We start from the raw sequence: 27,770 nt of genomic DNA on the forward strand, positions 1-27,770 counted from the left end.
TGTTTAATTGAGAATCAGTTTTTTTCCCGATTTCAAGATAGTTGATAAAGAAGTGTTTCAAAAAGAGGGAAACTGCGAGAATGGAGAAAAGTCAGGCAGCCAGCACAGTTGGCAATCAAACGATTACAAAGTGTGTGTGTGCTGATCCCCTGTAACACAACCTCATGCTTCTCATCTACTGTGTGTCTCCCAGGACAAAGACTCAGACATTCTGGCGCTTACCCAGAAAGTGGAGCAGGTGGAGGCGGAGCTCCAGGATGCCTCGTCGCAGGAGTCCAAGGATGAGGCCTCACATGCCAAGGTGAAGAAGCAGCTCCGCGATCTCGAGGCCAAAGTCAAGGACCAGGAAGAGGAGCTGGACGAGCAAGCGGGCAGCATACAGATGCTAGAACAGGTACACAGTGGGGAGGGGTTTAGAGCTGATGGGCCTTGGGATGTGAGGGGATAATGGAGGACTGGACATCAAGGGCGTGGTGTGGGCTGGCGTGAGGAGGCAAAGGTCTGTTCAGGGAGTCTTCCAGAGAGGTTACTGGGCTGATGAGAAGCAGAAGAGGTAGACGCAGTGTTATGGGGAATGCTGGAGCGTGATTAATGCGTAAGTAAGTGCACCTGATGATTGCGTAAGGAAAGCAGGGTAGACTGGTAGCTAGGGCAGCCGGGTAGTGTTGATTGATAGCTGGGGTTAGGGGATCTGTTGAGACTTAAACCTGGAGAGCATGTAGCAAGGGTATTTAGTTTGGTGTAATCACTGTTGTGGGGATGGCAGTTGAGGCTGGCAGCTAAGGCAAGGGCTAGACAATGTTGATGGATTGGGTAAGAAAGAGGAGGGGAGAGATCCAGACAAATGGGGGAGGGGTGGAACAATTGTTTCAAAGCTCAGGCCTGGGCTGAGGGGTTGGTTGCAGTGGATATCTCCAAGTGTAATCTTTGGTGTAAGGGAAGTGGTGCAGGCGTGAGGTTTGGAGTGTGGTGGATGATGAGGATTGTGATGAAGGAAGTTGTTGAATTGGTTGATGGATGTCATCCGTGTGAAGTCACAGGACATAACTGGCGAGAGTCTGTGTTGGAAGGGTGGCAGCGCAGAGGGGGAACCGTGGAGAATTGTGTAGGCCGACGGCTGGGGCGAAGGAATTGAGGTGGCTGTGTCAGCAAGAGAAACTGTGAGGTAGGAGTATGGGCTCATTTCTAATTAAGTAATTGGGTTTGGAAGTTCAAAGGTGATCGCTGGTCTACAGGGAGACAGCTGGATGAAAGCCCACACATTAGTTTCTGTGGGTTTTACCATGATGAAACATGCTCACAGAGGGGCATGGCAAGATGACTGTGACGTCATTTGATTCTTTAACACGTGGCCTTGCTATCTGGTCTACATAGTCAATGAGAGCTTGCAACAAGTGAGGCCCTGAATAACATTATACACAAGGAGCAGGCGAAGGCGCCATCTTGCCCACTCCATCCTAGTTCCTGCAAACCTCTATTTTCCAAACCTACGCCCTTGCAGGGCTCTGCTTTTCAGAGGTCTATAAAGAGATTGGGCTTGAAGCAAAGGTAGCAGGGTATTGAGATGAGCGCGGCAAGGCCGCAATTGTCAGAGGGTAAAGAAATGAGGCGTGAGTGCTCATTATTTTTCATTTCAAGTTGTTTCTGTTGAACTGTGTCTAGCTCTTAGGCTCTGAACCTGAGATGCTCAAGTCCTCTTACAGGAAGGGGAGCCTGTTGTGCTGTACCCCTAAGTGCAGGGGGAAAGGTTCACAGCGTAGTCACCCAGGAATGCGTTCACTTCTTCGGGTTATGGTTTCTTCTCCGATGTGGTTTCCTGCCCATTAGTTAACCAGGACTTTTGGTGGATTAGTACATGCGGACGGCCTATGACAGCCTATTTTTAGCAGAAGTACCGAAGTATGACAGAAATTGGGGTCAACCCTTGCTGGCAGCTCCATTTCAAACTGCAAACTGGATAATAAAATATCCTTGTCGATTTGTTCTCTCTTTAGCCCAAAGAGAGCAGGTGATTGATTGCTTGAATGCACGAGTGTATGAAGGACACCATGAGAATCCTCGCTCTGAATTTCTCGCCATGACTTTCTACTTGGGGACCACTTTCAGGTGCTTCGGCATTGGCGAACGTGAGACACTAGCTAGTGCAGCGATCAGCACAGGATTTCGAAGGGATTGCACGAGTTCCACTTTTGGCACTGCCGATGATTTTTGACTGCAGAAAAGTGCTTTTCGAGGGCAACACACAATTTCACCAACTAGGGAAAATCGTGCAGGGCTGCCATAAAAAGGGCAGTATGATGTATTGTGAATATGAATTGATGTCACAAATCAAAAATGAAAACATCTGATACCCGAGATGTGCAGCGAGTACACTTTCGGACAAGAACCACAGTGCTGTGAAGTCATAACGACGACAGCTATGCACTATGCAAAACACCTTTCACGATGGCCATTTAGTTGAAGCATATTCAACCAGTATGCATGCTCGACCAGACACTGTGCATGCTTAAACAAAAATGACACCACACCACACCACACCAAGCCCCTTAATGATGGGAACAATTCTCATGTTTATCCCGAAATAAATTGACCAGGAAAAAAACATATTTTGACACTCGTTTCCGGAATTTTAGAACCAGGGCCACTTAATTTACCTTCCTTGTCCTAGAGCTAGTTAGTTTAAGGTAAATGGTGTTACCTACTCACTTTCACACTTTGCTGACATGCGTTGAGTGTGGTGCGTGCAGTTTCAAATAGGTGCTTTAAGCAGGTTTTTGTATATAATTATGGAATGTACATTGCATGGGAAGGGTCCAGCTGACAACCAATAGCACTTCTGGACCCCCCTCTGGCCCTCGCCGCCCCCCTTTTACTTGCTACTCCTCTCGCTTCCTCTCTGTATGCTAGCCATTTTTAGTTTTTGCTATTAGGTGGTGTCCTGGCCCCATCTATGAGCCAACACCTTTGCATTGGAGTACACATAGGAGGGAGATGAGATGTGATGGAGGAGGGACACACAGCCTATGGGTGTTTCTTGGTTATTTTACCCAGCCATTGATCACCCATGGCAATGGTAATCCTTCTGGCTATTCTCCCCACCACCACCTCCTACCCCTCCCTGCAGAGAACTGTATCAGGGGTCCTCCACGAGCACGTAATCACTGAGATACGAGAAGTAAACAAAAAAGGAGTACACCAAGCAAGAAGTAACGCGGTTTAGTACAGCTCAAATCAAACAGCACAGCACAGTGGAACAGAACTGATTGATGGGAGTTGCCAAAACAACCCACTGCGGTGAGATCTTTTGCGCGGTGCGATCTTTTGCGCAGTGAGATCTTTTGCGGGGTGAGATCTTTTGCACGGTTATACATTATTTGCATAGTCAGGAACAGTTGCGATTAATGTTGCTAAATATTAAACATCCTACAAAGCTGATTGGTGGACGAAGTCAGTCCCCTATAACTAGACATAGACTAATCGGAGATGATTAGAGCAAACAATCTTGAACCCCCCCATGTCCCTGTTCGTCACCACCCCTGTGGCACCACATTCCTTCCTGCTATGGCCCAAGAGTTACATTTTATTTGCAATACATGATCATGCTGACCTCCGGAACTTTATTAATCTGTCGTTGGTCAGCACACATAAGAAACATGAGCATGTGTTGTGTTTAATTTTCCCCGTTTCCAGCAAGCACCTGAGAGCCTGGCTCGCCGACCATGTATGTATCGGCCGGTCCCCTTTCGCCTCCTGAGAACAGTCAGTTTGCAGCATTCCTCCAGCACCCGTGGCTTCCAAGTGCTTGGGAAATTAGTATTTACCTGCTGTGCAGGGCCTGTCGGTGTTAAACCCAAATGATTTACTTACCTCTGTTTCCCGTCCCATAATGGCGGCTAGGTGGTTCCCCTTATATTATATTACCATTTTTTCTTCATGCTCCTACCCCAGCCTCCCGAAGCCCCACATTGTTCCCCGTGATCATGCCCCGAGACTTCTCGGGCTGCACGTGCATTACAACTGTCAATGATATCCTCTCCCCATCTAGGGGTAGCCTGTCCCTGCTCCCATCATTCCTGTGGCTGGTAGGTACGCCGCCTTGGCAGCGCTGAATCAGCAGCATCCCTGCAGAACACACCCTTTTGGGATCTCTTAGAGACATCTCTATCACTCAGTAACATCAAACATTGTGCTGTATAGGGACTGCCACTATTTTTCTAAACGGTCTTCTGAGAGTTCATGGTTTAATTGCCACTGTAATTAAGCTCTTTGTGTAATAGAAATGTTTTAACCAAGTGTGCCTTCTGCAATTTAATTTTTAAGCATTAAGTGCATCCTTACATATATTCCTTGCGCTGAAATCCGGTTAAAGAACAGGATTTCCAAAAGCCAATATTTTTAGCATGTGCATAGTATTAGATGGGTATATGCCAGGGACTGGCTGCTCCAAACATTTTCCAACCGTTGCCATGTTATGACCAGGTAGTATCATTGTGGCAGTGCCTGGAAAATTCATATTCCATGCCTACCCAAATGACAAAACTGTTGGCTTTGCCAATGCTTGTTTATCAGGGGCTCCGTTTCTTTCTAGCTAGATTCATGCTTTATGAATACCGTCCATTCATAAATCTATGCACGTGCACATGCATATACGTGAGCTTCACATAGTCAATACAATCATGTTTAACTCTGGGTAAGAGTTGTTCAGGTCACCTTACTCACTTTTGCTGGGCAGAAACATCCTATATTGTGTCGCACTTAGTCATCAGCCCCCCTGGGATGCTGGACAAATGGACCTCATGAATAGGATGGTACCCGACTTTGGGGTCTTTACAGGATGGTCTGCTTTTATCCAGAGTGTGAAACGAGTTGCACCTGTGTTATTGAGTCACTTAAAGGATGGCGCCTGGTTCCCCGCCCACATGTGGTCAGAGGCTGGGCCACCAGATGCGATCATCAGAGGGTCATCCCGGTGCCCCAGAGAAATACTAAAAAGGTCATTGCAGGGGATGTCGTCACTGGAAATGCTACTTCCCTAGGAGCAGGGGCTACTTGACCTCGGACGACTCCATCCCTTACTTGCCTGCTTTGACAACGTGACGAAGAGTCCCCTTCTGAACCCCCCTAAGGGCAAAGAGCTCCCCTCGGAGTACACATGGGAAAACGCTTTCACTGCAGTTTTGGTTCTGAGCACCTTTTTTTTTCGGGGAGATTGTGTGTATTTTTCTGCAGAGTACTTGGGTGCACTGCCAGTGATGTGTATTGATGACGATACGCTTGGAACAACATTGGAGTACTGCAAATGAATTCCACTTGAGTGCACCTGTCCTTTCTTCAACACAGGAAGTGAAAGAAGTGTCGATCACTGCAGTAATTTCCAGAAACGACCATCCGGAGTCCTGGTCAGCTCCATGTATTTTTCCTTTGAAGTAGCTCAGTCGGAAAGACTTTACCGCCTCACTGTACATGGAGCTGCAGAAATGAACAAAGCAGCGGTACCTTAAAAAGATATGAAGCATTACTGGGGCTGTTGAACCTTCTCTCAAGGGTGAGTGCTTCCCGTGGATTAGAGACATGATGCGGCTGTTGGATACTCACCCTAGTACTTCAGAAAGTTCATGGTGCTATGGGCATATGCACCCCCCAGCCCTCTTTTGGTCAGTACCTACACTGCTACCAATATCCTCCTACCAGTCAATCTGTCCTGTTAATGGCCACAGCTCTCGGACACAAAAGTCCCATCAGGGACTCTACCGTGACCAGCTCATCAGTAGTTTCTTTCTTAGGCGGCTTACTTCTGATGGCCGCGAGCTAGAAAGCGCAGATAGTCTGTAATTGAATGTTGGCAGCGCCCTCGCCTCTGAGAAGAGGGAGCCCAGGCACTTCCTCAGTAGACAAGTAATAGTCCTGGTACATGTTTAACTTCTTACCTTACAAGAAAACCAACTGCTCGCTCATCTCCGATCACCTTCTCCTCTGGAAGAAAAAGCGTACTGCCTGATCCCAACTGAGAAATCTGTCATCTGCCCTTCCGCCGTTACTCCTCTGTCTCCTCAGACAGTGGGTCCTGCCCCTTGACACCCACACTGCTAGATAAAATTAAGGTCCTCACTCACTGCTGTACTTGCAGGCTGCCCAGTGAAAACACCTGGGGGGTGGAATGTACTCATTTGTACCTTTTTAACCCGTCGGCATTCAGTTCACAGCTCACCTCTTGTTGTCTTTGCCTCTAATGACTTAAAGGCAAAAACATCATCTTGACTCCGGTCCTAAAATCAAAGGGGGGGCTAGAATCATATATTTTTTTTTTTTAAACTTTTATTTTTATTCAGCTTGGTAGGACAGATACAGGTGAGCAACAACAGAGCATGTAAAATCAAACAACTTAATACAACATAGTCTCATAGAACTGGTCGAGGGGCTCGCCTCGCCGACAAGGGGGAATAGCAAGACATTGCAAGACCCGGTAGAGGGCCATTCGGGGGAGAGCTGGGGGTCAACAAGAGGAAGGCGCTGGGGATGTAGGACCAGAGTCGGTGTCGGGGGAGGACATAAATGATCGGAACTTCAACCAGATGTCTCTGGGCCTAGAGCAGGCGGGCTGTTGTACCGCCCAAGATTCCTCCGTGTCGGAAGCCCAAGTGACCGCTCTAAGCCACTTTGCATGCGTCGGAGTGGTAGGTCGAAGCCAACAGAGTAGTATCGCCCGAACAGCCAGAAGCATACAGAGGCCAGCCAGTCTCCTAGAATCTTGGTGGAGGTCGGGAAAGTCATGGAATAGGCATTTCATTGGAGTAGGGGGGATAGGATGGTCAAGCATAGACGAGATGTTGGAGCAAACGGCGTCCCAAAATTGGGTAAGGCGGGGGCATGACCATATCATGTGGAAGTAGCCGGCTCCATCAAAGCCACATCTAGGGCATCTAGGGGAGGAATTATTCGAAACACGGTGTAGTCTGGTTGGGGTATAATGGTATCTGTGGAGTAGCTTAAATTGGATTAGTTTAAATCGGGAGTTGAAGGAGACCCTCTGGATACGTGAGCACATATGGGACCACCGGTCTTCGGTCATTTCCACACCAAGGTCAGACTCCCAAGCAAGCTTTAGTTTAGAGAATGAAGGGGGCGATCTGGATTGTACCAAGGTGTATAGTCTGGAAGTTTTTCCCCTCATTGGGCAAGGTGAGGTCAATTCAGTGATCGCCAGCTCATCCGGCGGCAATGCTGGGAAGCATGGGTACTTATGTTTGAGGACTCTACGGAGAGATGAATATTGAAGCCATACCGAGGGACGCTGTCTGAGGGGCGGAGGGAGGTCAGGCCATTATATGAAATTACCATCTACAAATATGTCTCGGAGCAATTCAAATCCTGCCTCAGCCCATGTGCGAACAACCGAAGGGGGAACCTGTGGGATTCCCGGGAGAAAGTTCCAGATCGGGAAGTTACCATGAAAGGGATGGGTGGTGCCCAATAATTGCCACGTTTTGGATAGAGCCAGAGATGTGCACCTCACCGGGTCTAATGGGCCCGATACAATTGGGATAGGTGCGATCACCAGGGATCTAATATCGCGGTCACCAACCGACAATCTTTCTAGCCTGACATGGGGAGGGGGGTCAGATATGTTGAACCAATGTGCAATGTGTTGAAGCTGGGCTGCCAGCCAGTACTTGAGAAAGTCGGGTGCACCGAAGCCCCCCAACTCCATTGGTGAAGCAAGAGTCTTGAACTTAAGGCGGACTGCACCGGAGTGCCAGAGGAAGGTGTTGAGGGTTCGTGTCAATGTCTGAAAGAACTCACCTCCCGGCCATTGTGGGATATTGGCGAATCTATACAATAGCTGGGGGAGTACCACCATCTTCAGTATTCCTACCCTCCCTGCCAGTGAAATAGGGAGGTTGTTCCAACCCTGAATTTTTTGCGTAAGATTTGTGAGGTATACTAGATAATTCTTCTCGAAAACCCGATCAATGTGTCGCGACACCACTACACCTAAGTATGTGACCTCAGATTGGGCCCACGTGAATCCAAGAGTATCGGGAGGGGGGAGTGTGTTGGGGGTGAGCGGGAAAAGAGTTGATTTAGCGCAGTTAACCGTCAGGCCAGAAATACCGCCGAAGATGACAACATCTTCCAAAATTGGGGCAAGGTTGATCTCAGGAGAACGAATAAAGAGTAAAGCATCGTCAGCATATAGGGAAACTATATCCGAGACCCCGGCGGTGCGTAGGCCTCTATGGGAATGAAATTGGCGAAGCATGTCCGCGAACGGTTCCATCGCCACAGCAAATATTAATGGAGAGAAGGGGCAACCTTGTCTAGTACCTCTAGCTATTTGGAAAAGAGAAGAGCAGCGGTCCTCGGTGCGGACTCTGGCCACGGGGTTTGAATATAGTAGCTTGACCCAGGAAAGAAACGTGGGGCCGAATTTGCATTTATAAAGTACTCGCCAGAGATAACTCCATGAAACGGAATCAAAGGCTTTTTGCATATCGAGGGTGGCGGCCACTGCGTGAACGTCCGGACTCTCCCTGCTTATAATATTGAAAAGGCGCCTCAGATTCAGGGAGGTAGAGCGACCCGGAATAAACCCCGCCTGGTCAGGATGAATGATATGTGGCATGAAGGGGGCCAGGCGTAAAGCCAGTAGCTTAGCATAAATCTTGACGTCACAATTGATTAGCGAAAGTGGACGGTAAGAACCGCATTGAGTGGGGGATTTACCCGGTTTTAACAGGACGGTAATGGTGGCTTCGCGGAGCGTGGGGGGGAGCTGACCCGCCACCAACGACTCCTCCCAGAGTGCGACCAAACGAGGGAGTAGCAAAGTCTTAAACCGTTTATAGAACTCAACCGGTATACCGTCTGATCCCGGGGATTTGCCTGATGAGAGGGAATCTATGGCCTCCGAGAGTTCCAAGGAAGTAAATGGGCTCTCAAGGGCTTCGATGGTACCGGGGGAAAGAGCCGACAGGGGAAGCTTGTCCAGAAAGACGTCTATTTCAGCTATGGTGGCTTTATCTGCGTTAGCATACAGGGATTGATAAAAGGAGAGGAATTCGGAATTAATATCGCCAGGGGAAGTGGCCAGGGATCCATCAGGTCTCTACGCCAGGAATGGGGGGGGCACCAAACTCACGGCGGAGAAGCCTAGCAAGGAGACGAGACGGGCGTTCACCCTCACCATATCTCCTTGCCAGTCCAGGGTTATCGAGAAATCTCTGCTCGCGATCCGCAAGAGCGCGGAAGGTGTCTAGCTCCGTGCCGATCAAAGCAAGGGTCTCAGGAGTTTGATTTAATGAATATTGGGTCTCCAGCTCAGACAGTGTGGCTTCGCTCTCGGCGATCTCCCTACGGATGGTTCTAAGGATGCCATTTTCTTTAGAGAGGGCGATGCCTCTGATGTAGGCTTTAAAAGTTTCCCAGAGGGTGGCCTGTGATGATACGGAACCGGAATTGATTTCAAAGAACTCCTCAATCGCCGACTCCAATTCCGAACTGAAGACCGGGTCGAGGAGGGAGAGTGGTTTCAACCTCCAGTGTCTAGTACGGTCGTGATCCGAGCCCCAGGATAGGGTAATAGTCACTGGTGAGTGGTTGGAAAGAGTCCTGGGGAGAATCGACAAGTTTGAGATGCTTCTTATGAATATATCAGAGACCAGCCATCTATCAATGCGGGAAAAGGAATCATGCACCGAGGAATAGAAGGAGAAGGTGCGGGAGTCGGGGTAAAGAAGCCTCCATGCATCAAACAGGGCCAGGCGAGGAAGTGAAGAAAGTGTAGCATATGCGGCCTTGGTGAGGTGACGGGGACGAGAGCCAGATCTATCGAGGTCCACATCAAATATTGTGTTAAAGTCGCCCCCCCAGAGAATAGGCACCAACGGGAATCCATCCAGAAGGGACGCAAGATGTGTGAAAAATTCGGGATCATCGATGTTGGGACCGTAAATATTAAGTAGGATCACTTCCCTATTCTGCAGTATGCCATGAAGCAAAACGAATCTGCCCAGAGGGTCTATTGTCGTGGCTATGGGGTTATATCTGATACTCTTATGAATTAGGGTCATTACCCCCCGACTTTGTGTGGAGTAGGAGGTATAGTACCTCTGTGGTCCCCATACTTTAGCGAACTTCTCACAGTGCTCAGTTACCGCATGTGTCTCCTGAAGAAACAGGATCTTAGTCCCATGTCGTTCAGCCTGAAGCTGTAGTAGTCTCATTTTCTTGAAGTTCCCCAGCCCCCGCACGTTCCAACTCAGGAATGTAAGGGTTTCCTCACTCGACACCCTCGAAGTAGACATAGAAAAACACAGGTGGATGGAACAGTGCCCCCCATAGATGGACCCCTTTGTTGTCAGGACTGCGATGATATAGATCCCCTGGTGCTCTGAACTCTACCTTCTCCGTAATTACCAAGCCTTTTTTAACATAAACTCCCCTACCCCCCACCCCCTCCCACATCCCTCCCCCAATCAGAGAGATGAACACCCCATAGACAACAAACCAAATCCAAAACAATGGCATCAACGCCTGGGGGGCCTGTGAGTCGGCCTGACGGTGGAGCTCCGTACCTTGAGGCAATTTGAGGATAAACGTAATGCCTGGCAGTAAAGGCGGGACACATATGGGGATGGCCCCGCGGGGGGGGAGGCAGGCATGACCATCAATAATGAACTAATTTAACGAGATTATATGTAGAAGCCATCCGAACAGCTTGTATGGGATGGTGTATGTGTTCAGACCTGATATTAGGAACTAGGGGTTACTACGGAGATTCACAACCCACACCAACAGATGCATCGCATAGAGAAAAAACAAAGACATGCACATTTTCAAAAACAGTGTCCACAGGACGAGGTAAGCGGTATCCCCCCGGCCCAGGAGCCCCTGCAATGTCGCAACCAGGATTGACGGCAGGTTGTGAGGCCAACCGAGTTCTGGGTTAGGGCTCCGTGGTGCCAATTCCACAATAAGAGCATGTCGCGTTTGACCAAGAGTACAGTGTGTGGGCCAATGAACCAAGACCCAAGCAATGGCAGGGATTAATGCAAGTATAGTTTAGCCGGGAAAATGTTCATCCATAAACTTAGAGGCTTCCTCCGGTAGCGTGAAGAAATATACTCGGTTCGCATGCTCAATTCGGAGTTTGGCGGGATATAGCATAGCGTATTTGACCTGGAGGTCGCGCAAACGTCTCTTCACCGCCAGGAAGGATTTGCGCTCACGCTGGACCGCCATCGAGAAGTCCGGGTATAGGTGGATTCTGGCTGCGCCCAACAAAAGGTCTCCCTTGATTCTCGCCGCCCTGAGAAGGGTATCCCGGTCACGAAAATTTAAGACCCTGGCTATTATCGGGCGAGGAGGAGCGCCAGGCCTGGGCTTTGCTGTAAGTGCACGGTGGGCCCTCTCGATTGCAAATTGTGAGGAGAGTTTTGGGGAATCGAGGAGTCGGAGAAGCATGCTCTCCACGTAGTCTTCCATGGGTTCTTGTATGCCATCCTCCGGAACCCCAATTATACGGAGGTTGTTGCGCCTCGAGCGAGACTCGAGGTCCTCATTCTTCTTCTCCACCTCTGTCAAGTGTGTGGATAATGTGGAAACCTCCGCCCGGAGTGAGCCCAGACCATCTTCAGCGGTACTCATACGTGATTCGATCTCAGTCACACGACCATCTGTCCTCTCCATGTGTGCCTTGATGGAGGATATCGTACCATTCATATCGTCTAGTTTACTATGTATTGTAGTGAACCCTTCTCGGATGAATTCCATCATTTTCTGAGATTCGGATGGTTCCGGTTCATGTGCAGTGGATGGTTCCTGTGAAGGCGTCTCAGCACCAGCTCCCCCCGGAGGCTTAGCGAACATATTGATAGAGGATTGCTTCTTTCCCGTCCTCGTTGACATGATGCCGGCAAAAGTTGAAATCAGGTCCGGGGGGCCGGAGGGGCAGGGGGGGGTGAGGGTCGCCGGGGGAGAGCACCAGGGATGAGTGAGGCCGCAGCCGGCTAGCAACAAGAGATGCAGTGTTTCCAAGCCAGTATGTGATGCTGGTCTGCCGGGTCAGGGGCAGGAGGGACGTCCAGGCTAACCGATGTATGTAATGGCCAGTGATCCACAAGTATACCTCCGGCAAGGGCCAAGGAGACCGGCAAGAGAACCAAGAGGAGCTTCTGGTAGCCGTTGAGATGCGGTAGGACAGCCAAGAGGACAGCCCTCTAGTCGACCAAGAAGGCGAGAATGACCCGAATCAAGGTCGATCCGTACAGGAGATTCGGAGGTCGGGGCGCACCTCGGCACCGTGAAGTAACCAGCAGTAGGTAGGTAGGAAGGAGCAGGCGCCTCTTGCCGCCTCCCGGCCAGTCTATGACACAGGTTAATGGGCCCGGGGAACGGGGCAGCCGGGAAGGGTATAAGGATGCAGACGGAATGTAGTTACTGCCCCAAGCTAGGCGCTGCGCTCAAGAACAAGGGAGGGAGACCAGCGTGGATAATGCAACCCTGCCGGGCCAGCGTACCTCAGGAGCGGCTCCACTCCGTCGGAGGCCGCCTGCCAGTATGGTGTATTCCGCGGAGACCAGGGGCCCAACTCACCGCCCGGAGCCAGGAATCACGGTCTAAATCGGCACACCGCCCAGGATGGGGCGGCGGAGCGAACGCTCTCGGATCCCGTGAAGGTCCAGAGCCCGTCAGCCACTCCCCCGAGAGGCCGTAGTAAGCGGATGTGCAGGGCGGGAAGAACGCCCCTCCCCCAACGGAAGGCCGCGAGCCGCGGGGCTCGGCCGCGACTCCCTGGAGCCCCGAAGGGGATCGGAGGAAGCACCCGCTCCCGCTCAACCCGCAGGGGCCAGAAGCTCAGCGGCGAGAGAGGTCCGGGGGACAGGACGAAGCCAGCAGGGTCCCCGACACACCAGCCTTCCCCTCCGTGGCTTAGAAGGTGAAACGTCAAGGCAAACAGGAGGATTTCAGCAAAAGGAGTGCCTCGCGGAGCGGAGCCGATCAGAAGGCGGCCATCTTCATCGAGCGCAACAGCGCCCCCAGAATCATATATTTTAAAACAAATGGAGATTTTCTATTTTAAAATCATGTCACGACGAGGGCACATGGAGTAGAACATTGGAGAATATACTCCCAAAACCAGGATGTCCTATATACATACTTGAGTTACTGGACAGTTAAGGTGAATATATTCAGTACAGCAAAACCCTTCAGTGAAAAAAACTGTAGTTGAAGTGACTGGCATCACCAATGATATCACTGGTACAGCATATTACGCATGCAAATAAGAGTGATGAATCATTTAAAAAACGTGTTTCTGCATAAAAGTATGCATTTAAGTGCACAGCTTGATTGGAGTTTGTATTTTAAAATACGGCTCTTTTACAGCCCGGATATTCTTACTGTCAGTTTCTCTCTATTGAATAAGCATTTACTATGCGTAACTACTCTAGTACCTTTATCACTCTGTTCTTAAAGTAGACCCCTATGCAAAGTAGTCATTTGAAGTAGTACAATTATAACTTTTACCAGCCCGCCAAAGATTACATCATACATCAGAAGGAACAGTTTCCCCAATCTACATATCTGATTATAACAAAACCACGTACTGTCAGTATAAACAAATCAAAAGGTAGGCCTCAGCCTTATCAAATAGTAAAGATTAGTGCAGGTGACCTTCAAAGGTCAACCATGAGGAAAAGGTTTCATGTTGCAAAAACACAGGTTTATCAGGGCAAGAGTTTCTAATGTACTGGACAGATGAAAGTTGTAACCGTTTTAGGGCATGGGCTTTCAGCTTGCATTTTCGCCAGGTGTTTTGTACTATGCCTCCCATGACCCTTCACCGTTGCCTATGCTGGGTATGACTTGTGGAAGTTGTAATGTAAAACCTCTGGTGATCCAAAAGTTGCAGACCATGCTGTATTGCATCTGAAATTGTAGATTCTTATATGCAAGATCTGCTTTCTGCTGTTATTCTACCGATGTTTTTGGGCATTCAAAAAAGACAGGATATATTGCATATGTGCTAGAGTGCACTCTATATCTTCAAACACAGTCAAACATGTTTCACTGTTCACTGTGGCTGGTATAGGGCCTTTTTGGTATCCTTTATTTCTTGTGAACCATAACACAGATTTGCACCACATTTTGCAGTTTTGGGGGAGGGGGTCCAGGCTAGGCATTTTTGTCTGGAAAATGTCGTGCAGTTCCGTTGTACAAGTCAAAAGTTATTAGAAATAGAATGTGTGCTTTTCCCCTGGATGATGGATTTCATCCTAACTATAGGGCAACCCTGTGATGTGCGTGTTGTGTGTTGTGCATCCCGTTATGTCTTTCAGGCTGCCGCTCTGCCATTAGTTTGCTAGATCCGGTGAGCATTTCTCGCGCTTCCCGGCAGCTCTTTCCCCTTATTGAGGCCAGGGCACTAGATGCCAGCCATCAGGTTAAAGTAGATGAAGGTCGCGGGCGGGAGCAGCAGCGTGAGATGGCGGCACCCAGGGACTGGCCCGCCAGAATGCGAGGCCTAAACTTCTGCTTAGTTTGTAGATGTGCGCAGGTCTGCGGCGCCCGGGGGGTGTTTAGGAGTGAGCGATGGCCGCGAAGGGCTAGAATTGATTCCGAGCAAAGCAGAGGGAAGATTTATCCCGGCTCGCCGGCCGCCAGACAGCGCTCGTCCTCCAGCTCCATGTTGCCCGTTATTTGTAGTCCAGCACCGTGGTAATGGCAGACATATTTCTTGCTGTTATGTGCTCCGAAAATTGCCTCGGCTGTCGGTACAGCGGGGACAGGTTATGCTGGAAGCGTGCACAGCCAGCGCAATCGATGCCATGGCGCGGCTGCGGCGGGTCTGCTTCTGGATGCAAGCGCCTCTTCTGCTGCCGCGGCCGCTGCAGCGGGGTTACACCGGAGTTCGGGGCGCCTGTCCTCTTGCAGAACACCACGCTGGGCATGGACTGACTAATTTGCCTTTGAAGAAAATACTGCCTACGTGCCAGCACACAATGCCCAAACACCCGGTTGAGTAGCAGCTCGAGGGCAGCAGCATCGCTCAGTGGCCTGCATTCTGTTTTTCACAGCGTAGCAGAGCTTTTGAAATAAGGGAACTATGGATCGCTGGCAGTGTGTGTTCTCTTTCTGATGAGAATAAAGGGTGAGATAAATGAGTCTGTGTTGGCAGGAAGGGGCCCGTGCCCACAGGAGAGTACTGCGATAGTGCACAAGGTTCCCGCCTGTGGAGAGAGCTTGCATGGACTGACGCAGCCATGAGCAGGCATGTCCATGGATGATGATTAGAGAGAGCCCCCAACGGAAAGGCACAAGGGGGTGTAATAATCACGTTCTTTCAAATAGCGCTTTATGCCATTCTATGAGCTGCGATCATTGCCGTCCATATGGTTTAATATAATGAAGGGCCGCGCCCACTGTGCTAGGAAACCGAGCGGTGGCTATTGCTACGCAAGTAGGACCCCCGTGTAGGACTGTCTCGGGCTGCAAGAAAGTTCAGTGCAACAGTGTTGTCCTCGTTGTCGTCCTTGTCGTTTCTTTTGTTATGGCCTCCTTTTGTGTTGGTGGCGAGGGAGTATAATAACCCTAGGGACGTAGCTCCTGACACGTGACCACGAATAGACCGCAGGCTGCGACAGTCGCATTAGATGTTCTTCCTATGGGGAATAAGGGGCCGGGCACCAGGGATGTCCATCAGCAATGTGAAGCGATACCGGGGTGCAGTGTTTGGGGTTTCCTTAGAGCTCCCCCTCTTCTTCTAATCCTTATGTTCTAAAAGTACGTGTTGTGCAGCACCTTCACGGTAGGAAACACTTATAGAATAGGTGTACTTAGTTCTCGGGCTCTGGCGCTACCCTAGCCTTTAAAAAGCTACCACACCGCTCAGTCTGCCCCAAAAGGAATCTGTCCGATAGCGACACCTCCTGTTGCATACTCTGCTTTGCCCCTTCGTGAGTGGGACATTTCTATCCCTGGCGGGCTACCAACGTAGGTGCTTACCACTTTTATGCAGGCACGAGCCGACACAGAGATTCAACTGTGTGCTGTCTACCTTTGCAGCCGTGTTCAACTTTCCGCCTGACTCCAAGGGTATAGGGTCTTCTTCAGGCAGACTTTTCATATGTCTGCTACAGTGCTCATCACAAACTGTTTGGCATGCATGGCTTCTGATTGTTGGCTTCACAAACCGTGAACACCCCATCATCCTGTAGGCAGTGTCCCTGTAACGCCTTGCCTCCACGTCCAGAACTGCAGTCCCAGTTTCTTTCAGCCTCAGTGAGCGATGTCAGGTACTGGCTTCTGGAGCTGCCCGAGGGCATTGTTGCATCACTAATCGGGTGCAATAAGCTACTAGCACCCTGCAGAGAGGCGCAAACCAATCAGATGGGCTGGAACATGGGCGTGAATCACCAGAGTTCCTCTGTGGCCAACAGGCACCTGTCCCCACCTGCCGCCTTTACACCTTTGACCTCCTGCTCCACCTTGCCTCTCGCCCTTCCGCAACCATGCAGTATGCCCAACCCCTACCCACTCCATACCCAACTCACTTGCCTGCTTCTGCCTCTCTCTACAGCTTTATGTCCTGGCTGTTTGCTGAGGAAATGGAAAAGGGATAGTGTGTCTTTTCTGTTTGTCCAGCGGCTATTTTTTGTTTGCGGGTCTTTTATAGCGAATCACAGAAATCCGTTTCCTGCAAGAAAATAAGAGAAGAACAACTATGGGCACTCCAGAGGGAGCCTTGGGGTTCTAATAGCGCTAAGCTGCTCAGTTGTTTGCAGGATTCACTGTGATCAGCCCTGAGCCTTCGCCAACGCCCAAGCGCTGCAGCTGGTGGGCCGATAACTGCCAAGCCTACACGCAAACGCAGTGCTTTATCCTAAAATTACAGCTGATTACCCACTGATTTTCTTATTACAAGCAAGATATGACATCACAAATCACTTATAATACAAAATAAATGAACAGCAGGCCTTTATAGAGAGTTTGCAGTTTCCCGTGAAATATATAGGTCAATTTTCAGGTCAAGATAGTGTGACCCCTGCTGCTCTTCAGCCTCATAGCCCACTCTATATCCTTTTTTCCTGTCAATGCTGACCCATATTGCAGCATAAAGCCTGCTACTTGGTGGCCCTCAGCCTAATTACAGGACCCTCACCACCCTCCGTCTGCCTGGCTGAGGAATTTTCAATTAAGAGCAGCATCAGATCATAGACTTGTCTTGATCCAGTGTTGAGGTTAAACTTCATAGACCAGCAGCAAGCTCTGCTTCGAGAGCAGTGTGTCCAGATTACTCCATGTCTCCTGCAATACCAAGTTTCGGGTCGTGGGAGTTCTAGTCTTGGTTCGTTTTAGTTGAATTATTTGGATGAATGTAACTGGTGGAAAGCTCGGGAGTGGAGTTAAGGTTTCCCTGGTTAAACAGAGTATTACCTTAGTTAAACCCAGCCAGCCGTTCTGTACTGGTCATTGAGATAAGTTGCCCTAGCAAGAGAGGGAGATTGGTAACTGGGGACCCCTACCCCGCACGTCTCCTTCCTGCCCGGATTTGTTGGGTTGATTTATGAGAGCTGTCTGGCAGGGTGATTGCATACCTATAGGCCCTTTGCACCTCCTACCTGTGTGATTGTCCTGGTTGTTGAGGTGTTGCAAGTCTGTGGGTTATGTTATGTGTAAGTTGCCAGCTTGTGGTTTGCGTTCCAACAGCCCTCCTCATCTCCTAAGTGGCCTTGTCTGGGATTGTTTAGGTGATATATGTACGCCTGTATGATTCCTGTTCGGTGCTGTCAGGCAGAGCTTGGTTACCAAAAGACCCTATCTCCATCTCCTTCCTAGCGGGGAAAATGTTATGCTGTAGATCTGACTGGGCAAAGAGGTGTGCGGCTCTGGCATGGCATTCTGCAACCTGCTGCCCTTCCACGTCTCCTGCCTGTAGTCATTTCCCGATGCAGGCCTGCAGGGCCAGAGAGTTGAGTAGTACTCCTACAGGATTTGGGTAACTGTAGGCTCTCCACATATCCTGCTTGTAGGAATGTATTGGTGCAGGTCTGTGGGGTCTGTTTGATTGTTGGTGTGGGGGCGAGTGTTGTTGGAGGTCCTTGGAGAAGTCTCATCTTATTGAGCAGTCCTGTTGGCAGCAGTTGTGTTGTCTTTAACAGAAAATGTTAAGTATTCATTGGTCAGCGTCCAGTGTGTAGTCACCTTTGTGGAGCCTAGATAGATGTCAGGGTGTCCGATATGTGCATATTATTAGGTGTGGATGCAGGCTGCAATTGGTGAAATAGCTGGCGTGGTGTGGGTTGTAGAAGCTGGATTGCCATATGCTGATGTTTCATGAAGTCGGATGTGGTCAGTGCTGCTCTCTGACCTGGCTGAGTCACATGCATGTTTTGTTTAGGGGCAAGATTTTATAGTGGACGCCAGGTCATTTGTAGATGGCACTGTGGCTGCTGTGGAGCGTGATGTAATGTGTTGACGCCGAGTCTTGAGTTTTGTTATTTTGGTGTCATGTAGTGGGCTGTGTTCAGGTGTGGTGGTGTGCATGGTTCCATTGGATAGGGCGTGATAGGATGCCAGCGGGGTTTTGACAGGTTGTGATGGGGTGATATGATGGTGAGGTTGGTTTTGAGGGCTGCATGTAATGTGTCCTGTGTAGCATGATGAGAGGTGTCATGGCAGTAGCTTGAGTATCGGGGAATGATGTGATGGGCACTTAGTGCTGTTTGTGGTCTGTTGGGCATGGTTTGCTCTTGATATGAAAGGCCATGGGGACATGGCGGCGCAGATAACTTTTTCATAGTATTGACAATCGCTCTACATCACCTTAAATGCAGGTAAACCATAGGCTTCTGCCATTGCCATGGATACCTTTCCCTTCTGACTCAAGCACACTGCAATCATTTGCCATTTCAGGTGTAGTATTTGAGAGTGAAGATGTAAGTAGTCATTGGTATTCAGTCCCTCATAAAATGTGACTGGGTTGGCTTATGCCCTTGATATTTATTTTTAAACTTCACTGGCTTTAAAAGGTCCCAACAGCTTACCACCATTACATGAAGGAAGCAGTGGGCCCCCAGTGGTCTGCCTGGCACGCCTATGCAGGCCACAGCAACATAACACAGCCCTGGATACAGGCGTGGGCGGGGTGGACTGGAGCAAAGGAGGCGTACATAGTGGCGTCAGAGTGGGTTCTACTAGACAGAAGGCGGTGCTTAGGCACGGCATCAAGAGGGCATTTTTAAAGGCGAGCTAGAGAGAAGGGGGGGGGGGTCTTTCAGGAATACCAGTCTAGAGGAGGGAAGAGAAGTGAATGGAGTAGGGTGGAAGTGCCTGCAGTCTGTATTGAGCTCTGAGAGTTTGCTTTACAGGCTAAACTGCGTCTGGAGATGGAAATGGAGCGTCTGCGGCAAACGCACACCAAGGAGGTGGAGAGCAAAGATGAGGAGGTGGAGGACGTGCGGCAGTCATGCCAGAAAAAGGTAACGCATTACGCGTGCGCCAGGTAACGGGTGTATCCAATAATGTGGGCCGACGCAGCACTCGCTCCCGTATACAGCCCCTATACACAGGCACCCGACCTGCATCGTTTGCACGCATCTCTTCCCTTCACACCTGCGGCGTTTCTGCGTGCGCACAGCCACCTAACGCCCTCTGGCCTGCTTTGGTCTCTCACCTAAACTTGCATGGAACCGGGCACCTCACCTACTCAGCTTGCCCGCTTTCCAATCATATGCAGCATCTTGGACAATTATCATTGACAATTGGACAGTTAATCATATTAACTTTAGCATATGCGCACAGACTGCCCTCCATAGCAGTATTTACCCGTGCGCGTACACACCCCTTTCATCTGTAACGGCGAGCATGCGTCTTCTCCTACACAGTAGTGTACATTCTGATTCTTCAAACCCCCTCCCCCCGCCCAATCACTACTGCTAATATACTTGGGAGCCGAACTCTCTTCCCCGCCTTGCACGTAGAAACAAAACATCCCCAAAGCTTGCATCAACCTGCGCGTGTCCTGGTCTCCTTGATAACTTAGCACCGTGCCCAATATGCCTTTCCACGTCCAGCAAGTACCAATGTGTCCGTACGTGCGTAGCACCTATATCAGCTTGAGCGCAGCCTTTTCCCGCGCACGTGCCTAGGTTTGAGTGACGTGCTCTCTGACTGAAGAAGCTGCTGCGACTAAACCTGTTTCTTCTCTCTCTCTCTCCCCCGTATCCAGCTAAAGCAGATGGAGGTGCAGCTAGAGGAGGAATACGAGGACAAGCAGAAGGTCCTGAGGGAGAAGCGGGATTTGGAGAGCAAGCTGTCTGCCGTCAGCGACCAGGTACTGGCAGTGCCAGCGGCACGCGCGTTCTCAGGGGGGGGGGGGGGTGACAGCAGGGCCAGCAGAGCTCCCCCGTCAGAGTGCCCCGGACACTGACGGTGCTGGCTGCAATCTCATGTCTGCATCACATTCATGACCACTAAGATACTGCCATGCCGGATGCTCTGTATTTTTTTAAATAAAGAAAAACATATTTGTTTTTTAAATATCTTAATTTGAAAATTCTAAAAATTATAAATGCTCACTCATAAAAAAGTTGTGTGGTGGATTTTAAGTCTACCAACACTCTCACAACAGTTAAGCAGAAATACTCAGACCATACTTGTCTTCGGTTTTGTTCCGTACAGTGCAAGGAGGTTGGCAAGCACTACAACTGTCCCTTTTAGCTTACCCGAAAAACATGGGCCCTCATTGCAAGTTTGGTATAATTAATTTGCGTGCTAATCCTACCAAACACGGTTACCTTTACCGCCGATGCAAAATGAGGTAAATGCACTTTGAGTGTTATTTCCTTTTACTGGACTCATTTGCGCCTGGAAGGAATGGTGACAGTGGTAATTCTATTTACGATAATCCCTTCATTTTTGTGATGCAAATGCCCTCAGCCATATGCTGGCAGCATTTCCTCTTATTTACCTTCACACTCCTGTTTTGGCAGATTAGTAAAAACTCCCATTAGTCCTTTACTGGCATTTTTTACCACTACTGCCATACCCTGAATAAGGCCCATAATGCTGACAATTTTAGGCATTGCAGTCAAATGCGTTAAAGAGTCCTCAGGGAAAAATAAGGTTGGCCTCTCCAAAAGAATGAGCCATCTGAAGCCTAGATGTAGATCTTTGCTTAGCGACTTCACATACACCTGCTACTGAACCTTCTTAAAAAAAGAGCTCGTGAGTGTGTGTTTCAATTTTAGAGACACAGGGATGCTTAATATTCAACCTCGGTTCCACTAAGAGAACCACTGGACACCCAGGATGTTCCCTTTCAGGTGGCAAATATTTGCCATCCAAGGAACTCCTCTTCTCCAGCATGGGGTCTGGCATGGATTCACATGCTCATGAATATTCCCCGTCTTCAGGCTGGGAATCCTCATTAAAAGAAAAAACTGTTTTACTTTCACTTTCAAACTGTCTATCTCCTTTAAACCACTCACTGTCCTCTGGGTCATACTGCCCCCATCCAATGACAGTCCTGTCCCTAAGCCCAACCTCTTGCAGCCGTCTTCAGATTTTGACTGCACACTTCAGTTTTGGGAGTCCTCGAGTTTGCTCTATGAGGTACTTTTTATGTTTTTTCTTGTTTTACGACGGAAAAAGTTTCTTTTTTGTTCCAAAAGAACCTGTGTGCGCTTTTCTCCATCTGCCGACAGCGGGGATCCGTTGTCAGTGAATTTCAGCACCCCTCGAGGGCGAAGATCGTCAAACGTTCCAGAAGTCCATCAGGCCTACTTCACGCCTTTTGACCATGACGGAGGACAAGAAGGAAGGAAGATCCCTCTTCAAGCCCTGCACCAAGTGCGGGCTACGGAATGTGTTGGTGGAAGACAAGCACCTGCAATACCTCTACTGTCTGCATCCAGACCACAACAAAGGAGATTGAGAGATATGCCTCAGTTTCTCCAAAAAGACGACGAAGGTTAGGCACATTAGACTGGCGGCATGGCTGAACACCAAGGCCTCTGCCCCGTGCTCGGAGCAGGGTCATGCCTCAACCAGGACTGGCCGGTCCAAGTAGCAGTGGTCTTCTAAGTCCTTTGAGGGCCCCTCCTCCGTTGGGGCCCAACACATGGCCAAGAACCGCAAGTCCGGGTCCACTGGGGTCGCCGCGCTAGCGAGTCCCACGATGGACAGAGCGTGATCAACAATCCCCCTCCATTGGCCGTCGGCAATCAAGCTCCTCATCAAAGAGGAAATTGTCCAACCCGGCTAAGCTGCGGGAGAAACCCGAGGTCAGGGTCAGAGGAGAAGAAGGCTGAACTGGCCAAGAAGGCCCAATCAGCACATAAGTCTTTGTTGAGGATAGAGTAACTACAAGTGGAGTTGAAAGGCTCTTTCCTCCCGTTTATGCCTCAGTATTGTAACACACCAAACACAGAAGGCTAGTTAATTACAAAGTTATTCCTAACGCTGTATCCCTAGCACAAAGTTAAATAACCCTAACTGTAAAAAAATCTGGTATCCATAGATGGAAAGCCCTAGTAATTGCTGCTGTGCCAACTACAAGGGGTGTTGAGATCCTGACCCTAAACTCTCTAAAACACTTTCCTAGTGTCTACAAGTGCACACAACTCGGAGGTCGGTATTTTGTATTTTATTATTTCCGCCCCCTCTGTGCGTGTCTTATTATTTAAAATAACAAAGTGCCTCTTTGACCAGCCTGGTCAATTAGAGATCTCTTAAAACAACCTATTCTCTCACCGCTGCATTGTAGTGGAGAGAGAATATATAATGATAACTAAATCAATTGCTTTGATCACACCCTTTTCTTTGTTTTAAACGGTAGTGGCGTCTGGGTTATCAACCAGTCCTCCTAACCAACAGTCTTTGTTGAGGATAGAACTGGTGGCTGTGGCTCTTACGAAGGCAGCTGACCTTGCGATGGTAGCCCTCACAGGGCCGGTGTCCCTGTCCCTGAATGCGAAACCGCCGCAGTGACTTTGGCAAAGTCTGCTAGCATGCCAGAGAAGGGGATGCCGTCTCAGAGCCCGGTTCCGACGACCCCTCGGGCTGAAAGGGGGTCCAGGGCAAGGAGTCCACAGACCAGCCCAGGCCGTGTCCCAGGCTATGCAAGTTTTGTCCACGGACGAGGAGGACCTGGAGTCCTTACACACGATCTACGAGGACGTGGAAGGCAACAACGGCGCAGGGCCTAGTGTTCCAATCACACTAGCTCATCCGAAGGATGTGTCTCTGGACATCCTGTTGACCCTCCAAATTTTGGTGTCATAGATCTAAAAGAGGATGCCACAGGTCCCGGTTCCAATGGTCCCCAAGGACCCCAATCAACCGCTAGTGAAGAGGAGGAAGAGTCACCCGACACTCCCATTTCCGCCTCCACATCCGCATGGGGCATCCTCTCCCACGGTAGACCCAGACACTGGTATGGGGACGGATACGGCCACAACAATATTGTCCCAGTGGGCAGCGGGTCTCTGAAGCCTAGTGCGTCCCCACCGGATGAGGTGGGTCGTTCCATTCCATGACCGCCAGAGCCTCCGAGCTGTTCCAGCTTGACCCGAAGAAACCAAGAAGGAGGGTATCTTGTACCAAAGGCGCAAGGCCAAGAGGAAGACAATTGTGGAGGTGCCCCTTCTGGACGACATTGGGAAGGGGGCCTGGCTATCTTGAAGAACCCTTGCACGGCTCTGGCCAAATGGGATAAGCTGGAGAAGAAGTACCGGGTGCCGGAATCCGCACCCAAGTGTCTGAGGTCGAAACCATTGCCAGATTATATGGTTTCGGCAGCCGTGAGGAAATGTTCAGCTAATCCATCTTCAGTCCCTCAGGACAGCGAGCGGAAGAAGATGGACGCCATGGGAAGAAAAGTGATTTACACTGTGACGTCCACCATCAAAGCGACGCACTGGCAATCCTAGCCAGGGAGCTATGCTACAAGCTGAGTCCAATTTTGGAGTTCCTTCCTGATGACAATAGGATGAAGGCTATCGCCCTTGTCCAGGAGGGGGATATAGCATTGGATGACGTCATCACGGTGGCACTGGACATTGCCAACACAGGGTTCCGGTAGATGGGGAACAGTGTCCGCCATCGTCACCAAGGCTGAATGAAGGCCACGAATTTCCGCCAGGTGGTCCAAGTAAAGGTACTGGGCATGACTTTCAACAGAGAACCTTTTTGGGAAGGTAGTCAACAAGTCCCTGCAGGCCATCAAAGCCGATACAGAGATGGCCCGTTCCCTGGGCACACTCCAGCAGCACTGCTCTTCTTTTCGCTCCTCCAGAGGGAAGTCTAGCAGTTTGTCAAAAGGTTTTTCCTCATTGTACCATCAGCCTTCCATATCCATGACTCTGGAAGCCTACAAAGGCCATTCCCAGGCCTACCGTGGAGGACGACATGCCGCCGCCCACAAGGCAGGACGCCGGTGCCCGAGGCAGGCCTGAACTGGCCAAGACATCGGGCCCCCACCCGTGCACCCTGGTGGGGTGCCGGTTGACGAGGTTCATCAGCGAGTGGGAAAAGATCACCACAGACAGGACATACCGTGGAGTGGCCCGGCAGGCGCAGCACATCCCTCAGCTTTTGAAGGAGGTACAGTCCATGCGACAAAAAGGGGCAGTACAGCTAGTTCCCCAGTGACTCTGGGGCTCTGGAGTCTATTCCAGATACTTTTTAGTCAAAATGTCCAGGGGCTGGAGGCCCATTCTAGACCTGTGACGTCTGAACAAGTATCTCAAGTCCCAAAAGTTCAGGGTGGTCACGTTGCAGCACGTGCTCGGCCAACTGGAAAAAGCAGACTTCCTGACGTCGCTGGACCTAGAGGAAGCCTACTTCGACGCCCCCATTCACAAGAAACATTGAACGATTCTACACTTCGTGATGCAGGGTGTCAGAGATGCTCAGGTCCTAGGCGCAGGAGCGACGCAGTACCAACCACCCCCTCAATGGTTTCAGTGCCTGCAAGACAGAGCTTAACACAGGCCTCCTCAACCAGAGCGGGGAAGGAGGGTTAGGGTCTCGATGGTTGGATAGGTAAAGGGATTTTAGGATTACCGGATAGAGGGTTGGGAAGAAGTCATGGATAGGACTGGGGATTTTAGGGTAAACGATGCCTGCACACTTTCCTCAAACTGGCTGATGGAGCTGCCGTAACACCTCTACATGTAAAGGTGCCGCCACCCTCACCAGACCCCCTGAACCAAGCTGAAGGTGCTCTTTCGAGCCTTACAACAACATACCAAGGTAGCAACAAACAATTGTTGACATTAGGCCATTACAGTTTCATGAACACAGTCTCATGTACTAGCACACTTAGCTTTGCTTTAGTCCTTAACGTCCAGTCCTGCAAGACTGTCAAGTCCTGTGCCACGTCCTTGCAGTCCAAGATTCAGGTTCGCATCGGGTTCAAACTAAAAGAAAACAAAGGACAAGCATTAGCGTTGTCAAACGTTCTGCTGATCTCACACTTTCATGCAAACTCTCTCAACACGCGTTCAGCTCTTGGAATAAACAACCCAGGAATTTTGGGGTGCGCTGCCGCACGTGGCTTATCTTTTGCCCAAAAACACGGTCTTCCCTCAGACCGGGTGTCAGAACGCGGTCTTTCCTCTGACCGGGTTCCCCAAGCTAGTGCTTCAATCTCACGCGCCCTTCCGGCGCTTTTCCCAAGAGATGGATGCACTCGAAACCATGCACATTAACCAACACGACTTTCCCGTGAATCCGCCCACTTAGCTTTTGCGTGATCCGCAGGGGCTCTGGAAGGGGTCGGGATATGCCCCCTGCGCTTCCCCTAGGATCCCTGACTCTCCCTGGGGTGAGCGGCACTTATCTTGTGTATGCGAGGGGCCGGATCGTGGTTCCTGTGGCTCTTGGCCCCTCGCGTATGGATTCCGGGGAGCTGCTGGGCTCGCGTCCTCTCTCCTCGGCGTCTCGAGCACAAGCCCCGTGCCTCGGGGCTTGCGCATGCGCATTCGTCGCGTGCCACACCCAGCGCGGCTTCCCATTGGCTCGCGGGCCCGCGAAGCCCGCTGGGAATTGTAGTTCCGGCGGGCAGAACGCTGGATCTGTCTGCAGAAAGGGCACAACAGCCCTTTAAAGTACGGAAACCCTTTGGATCCGGGTTTCTTCATGGTCCCAGGCCCCACAGTCCCAACAGTACTGGGCCCAAGGCCAGTCTTACCCCTGACACAGGGGGACAGCACTACCAGTTCAAGGCCTTCCTTTCGGCTTGAAGTCAGCCCCTGGGGTGTTCACAAAGACTGTTGTGAACCATCAAGTCGTTGCTCAGCATGATGTAGTCTTGCATCTACCTTATCTGGCTCTGCAGGTTACGGATGCCACCTCTTCAGGAGTTCCTGGACGCTCACTGGATACAGGTGTCCGGAAGCTTAGCGGACAAGATCCCACTCGACGAGGAGTTCTGTCGGACGATAAGGTGGTGGGGCGTCCACTCCAACATTGTCCGGGGCACTGGGTTTCAAAATCCCCCATTCCAGGAGACAGTCACCACAGCCGCTTCCCTGGAAGGTTGGGCGCCCACACCAGACATTTGCACGCCAGAGGCCTGCGGCTGCCGGAGAAGAAGCATCTCCATATCAATATCCTGGAGCTACGGCAGTGTTCTGGACCTTCAAGTCATTCCTTCCGTCACTGAAGGGCAAGGTGGTGAGGATTTTCACAGACACCGCCACAATGTTCTACATCAGGAAACGGGGGGCACTCAATCCCCAGCGCTCTCCAAGGAAGCGCAGGACTTGTGGCACTGGGCCATCGGTCAAGAGATGTTCCTCTTCACCTGGCGGGAGTCAAGAACACCATCACAGACTCCGTCAGCAGGGATTTGCGCTCCTGCCATGAGCAGGAACTTCGGCAGGATCGGGTGGACCACATCTTAGTCAGGTGGGGCAGGCCTCAGATATATCTGTTTGCAATGGCGGCAAACTCCAAATGCCAGAAGGTTGCCAGCAGATTCCACCAACCAAGGAGCCTGGGGGATGCTTTTGCTTGCCTGTGGGAAGGCCTGTTTCTGTATGCATTTCCTTTGTGTCCTCTCCTGCTACGAGTCATCAATATGCTCAGACAGTGCCCATGCAGGATGATGGTCATCGCCCAGGCACGGCCAAGGCAGATTTGGTATCCGGACCTTCTTAGCCTGTCGGCGTTTCCTCCGGTCAGGCTGCCAATGGTTCCGGATCTTCTCGCTAGAGAGGGAGGCGCAGTCCTTCACCACAACCCAGGATCTCTGTACCTGAGGGCTTGGCTCCTGCAGCCCTAGAGCTTGGAGGATATGACTTACATGTGGACTGTAGGGAGGTCCTTGCCAAGGCCAGGTCATTGACGACTTTGAAGTGCTACCGTTACAAGTGGAAGTGTTTTGCTACGTGATTCCCGCAGATTCTTCCATACTTGCTATCCTTAGCCAAGGCCAGACTGGCGTATGCCTCTATCAAGGTACATCTGGTGGCTGTCTCCAGCTAGACCAGGTCTCCAGGAAGATCTTCACTTTGGTCTCATCGACTCAAGGAATTCCACAAGGAACTGTTTTGAACCTTCCAGCCGGTAAATGCCCCTGCCCTGGCATGGGAACTCAACATGGTGCTAACAAGGCTCATGGGGGGCCCTTCGAGCCTATGCATCAGGCCCCTCTCAAGTTCCTCTCATGGAAAACGGCTTTCCTTGTGGCCATCACCTCTGCCAGGAGGGTTGGTGAGATCCAGGCCATATCCTGCAAACAGCCATACCTGGTTTTGCAC

The 27,770-nt window shown here is 50.4% G+C and overlaps 1 protein-coding gene across 14 annotated transcripts in view; it reads left to right on the forward strand.

The window, feature by feature from the left end:
- MYO18A (myosin XVIIIA) overlaps positions 1 to 27,770 on the forward strand; it is a 1,313,149-nt gene that overhangs the window by 1,030,457 nt on the left and 254,922 nt on the right. For all 14 annotated transcript variants that reach the window (XM_069615286.1, XM_069615296.1, XM_069615289.1 and 11 more), the window contains 3 exons: positions 194 to 394; positions 19,371 to 19,481; positions 20,231 to 20,335. In XM_069615286.1, the coding sequence (XP_069471387.1) occupies positions 194 to 394; positions 19,371 to 19,481; positions 20,231 to 20,335 (417 nt within the window). The remainder of the gene's footprint in view (positions 1 to 193; positions 395 to 19,370; positions 19,482 to 20,230; positions 20,336 to 27,770) is intronic.

This window comes from Ambystoma mexicanum, chromosome 9 (genome assembly GCF_040938575.1).
Source record: "Ambystoma mexicanum isolate Mex_15411 chromosome 9, UKY_AmexF1_1, whole genome shotgun sequence".
In the NCBI taxonomy this organism is placed as follows: Eukaryota; Metazoa; Chordata; class Amphibia; order Caudata; family Ambystomatidae; genus Ambystoma; species Ambystoma mexicanum.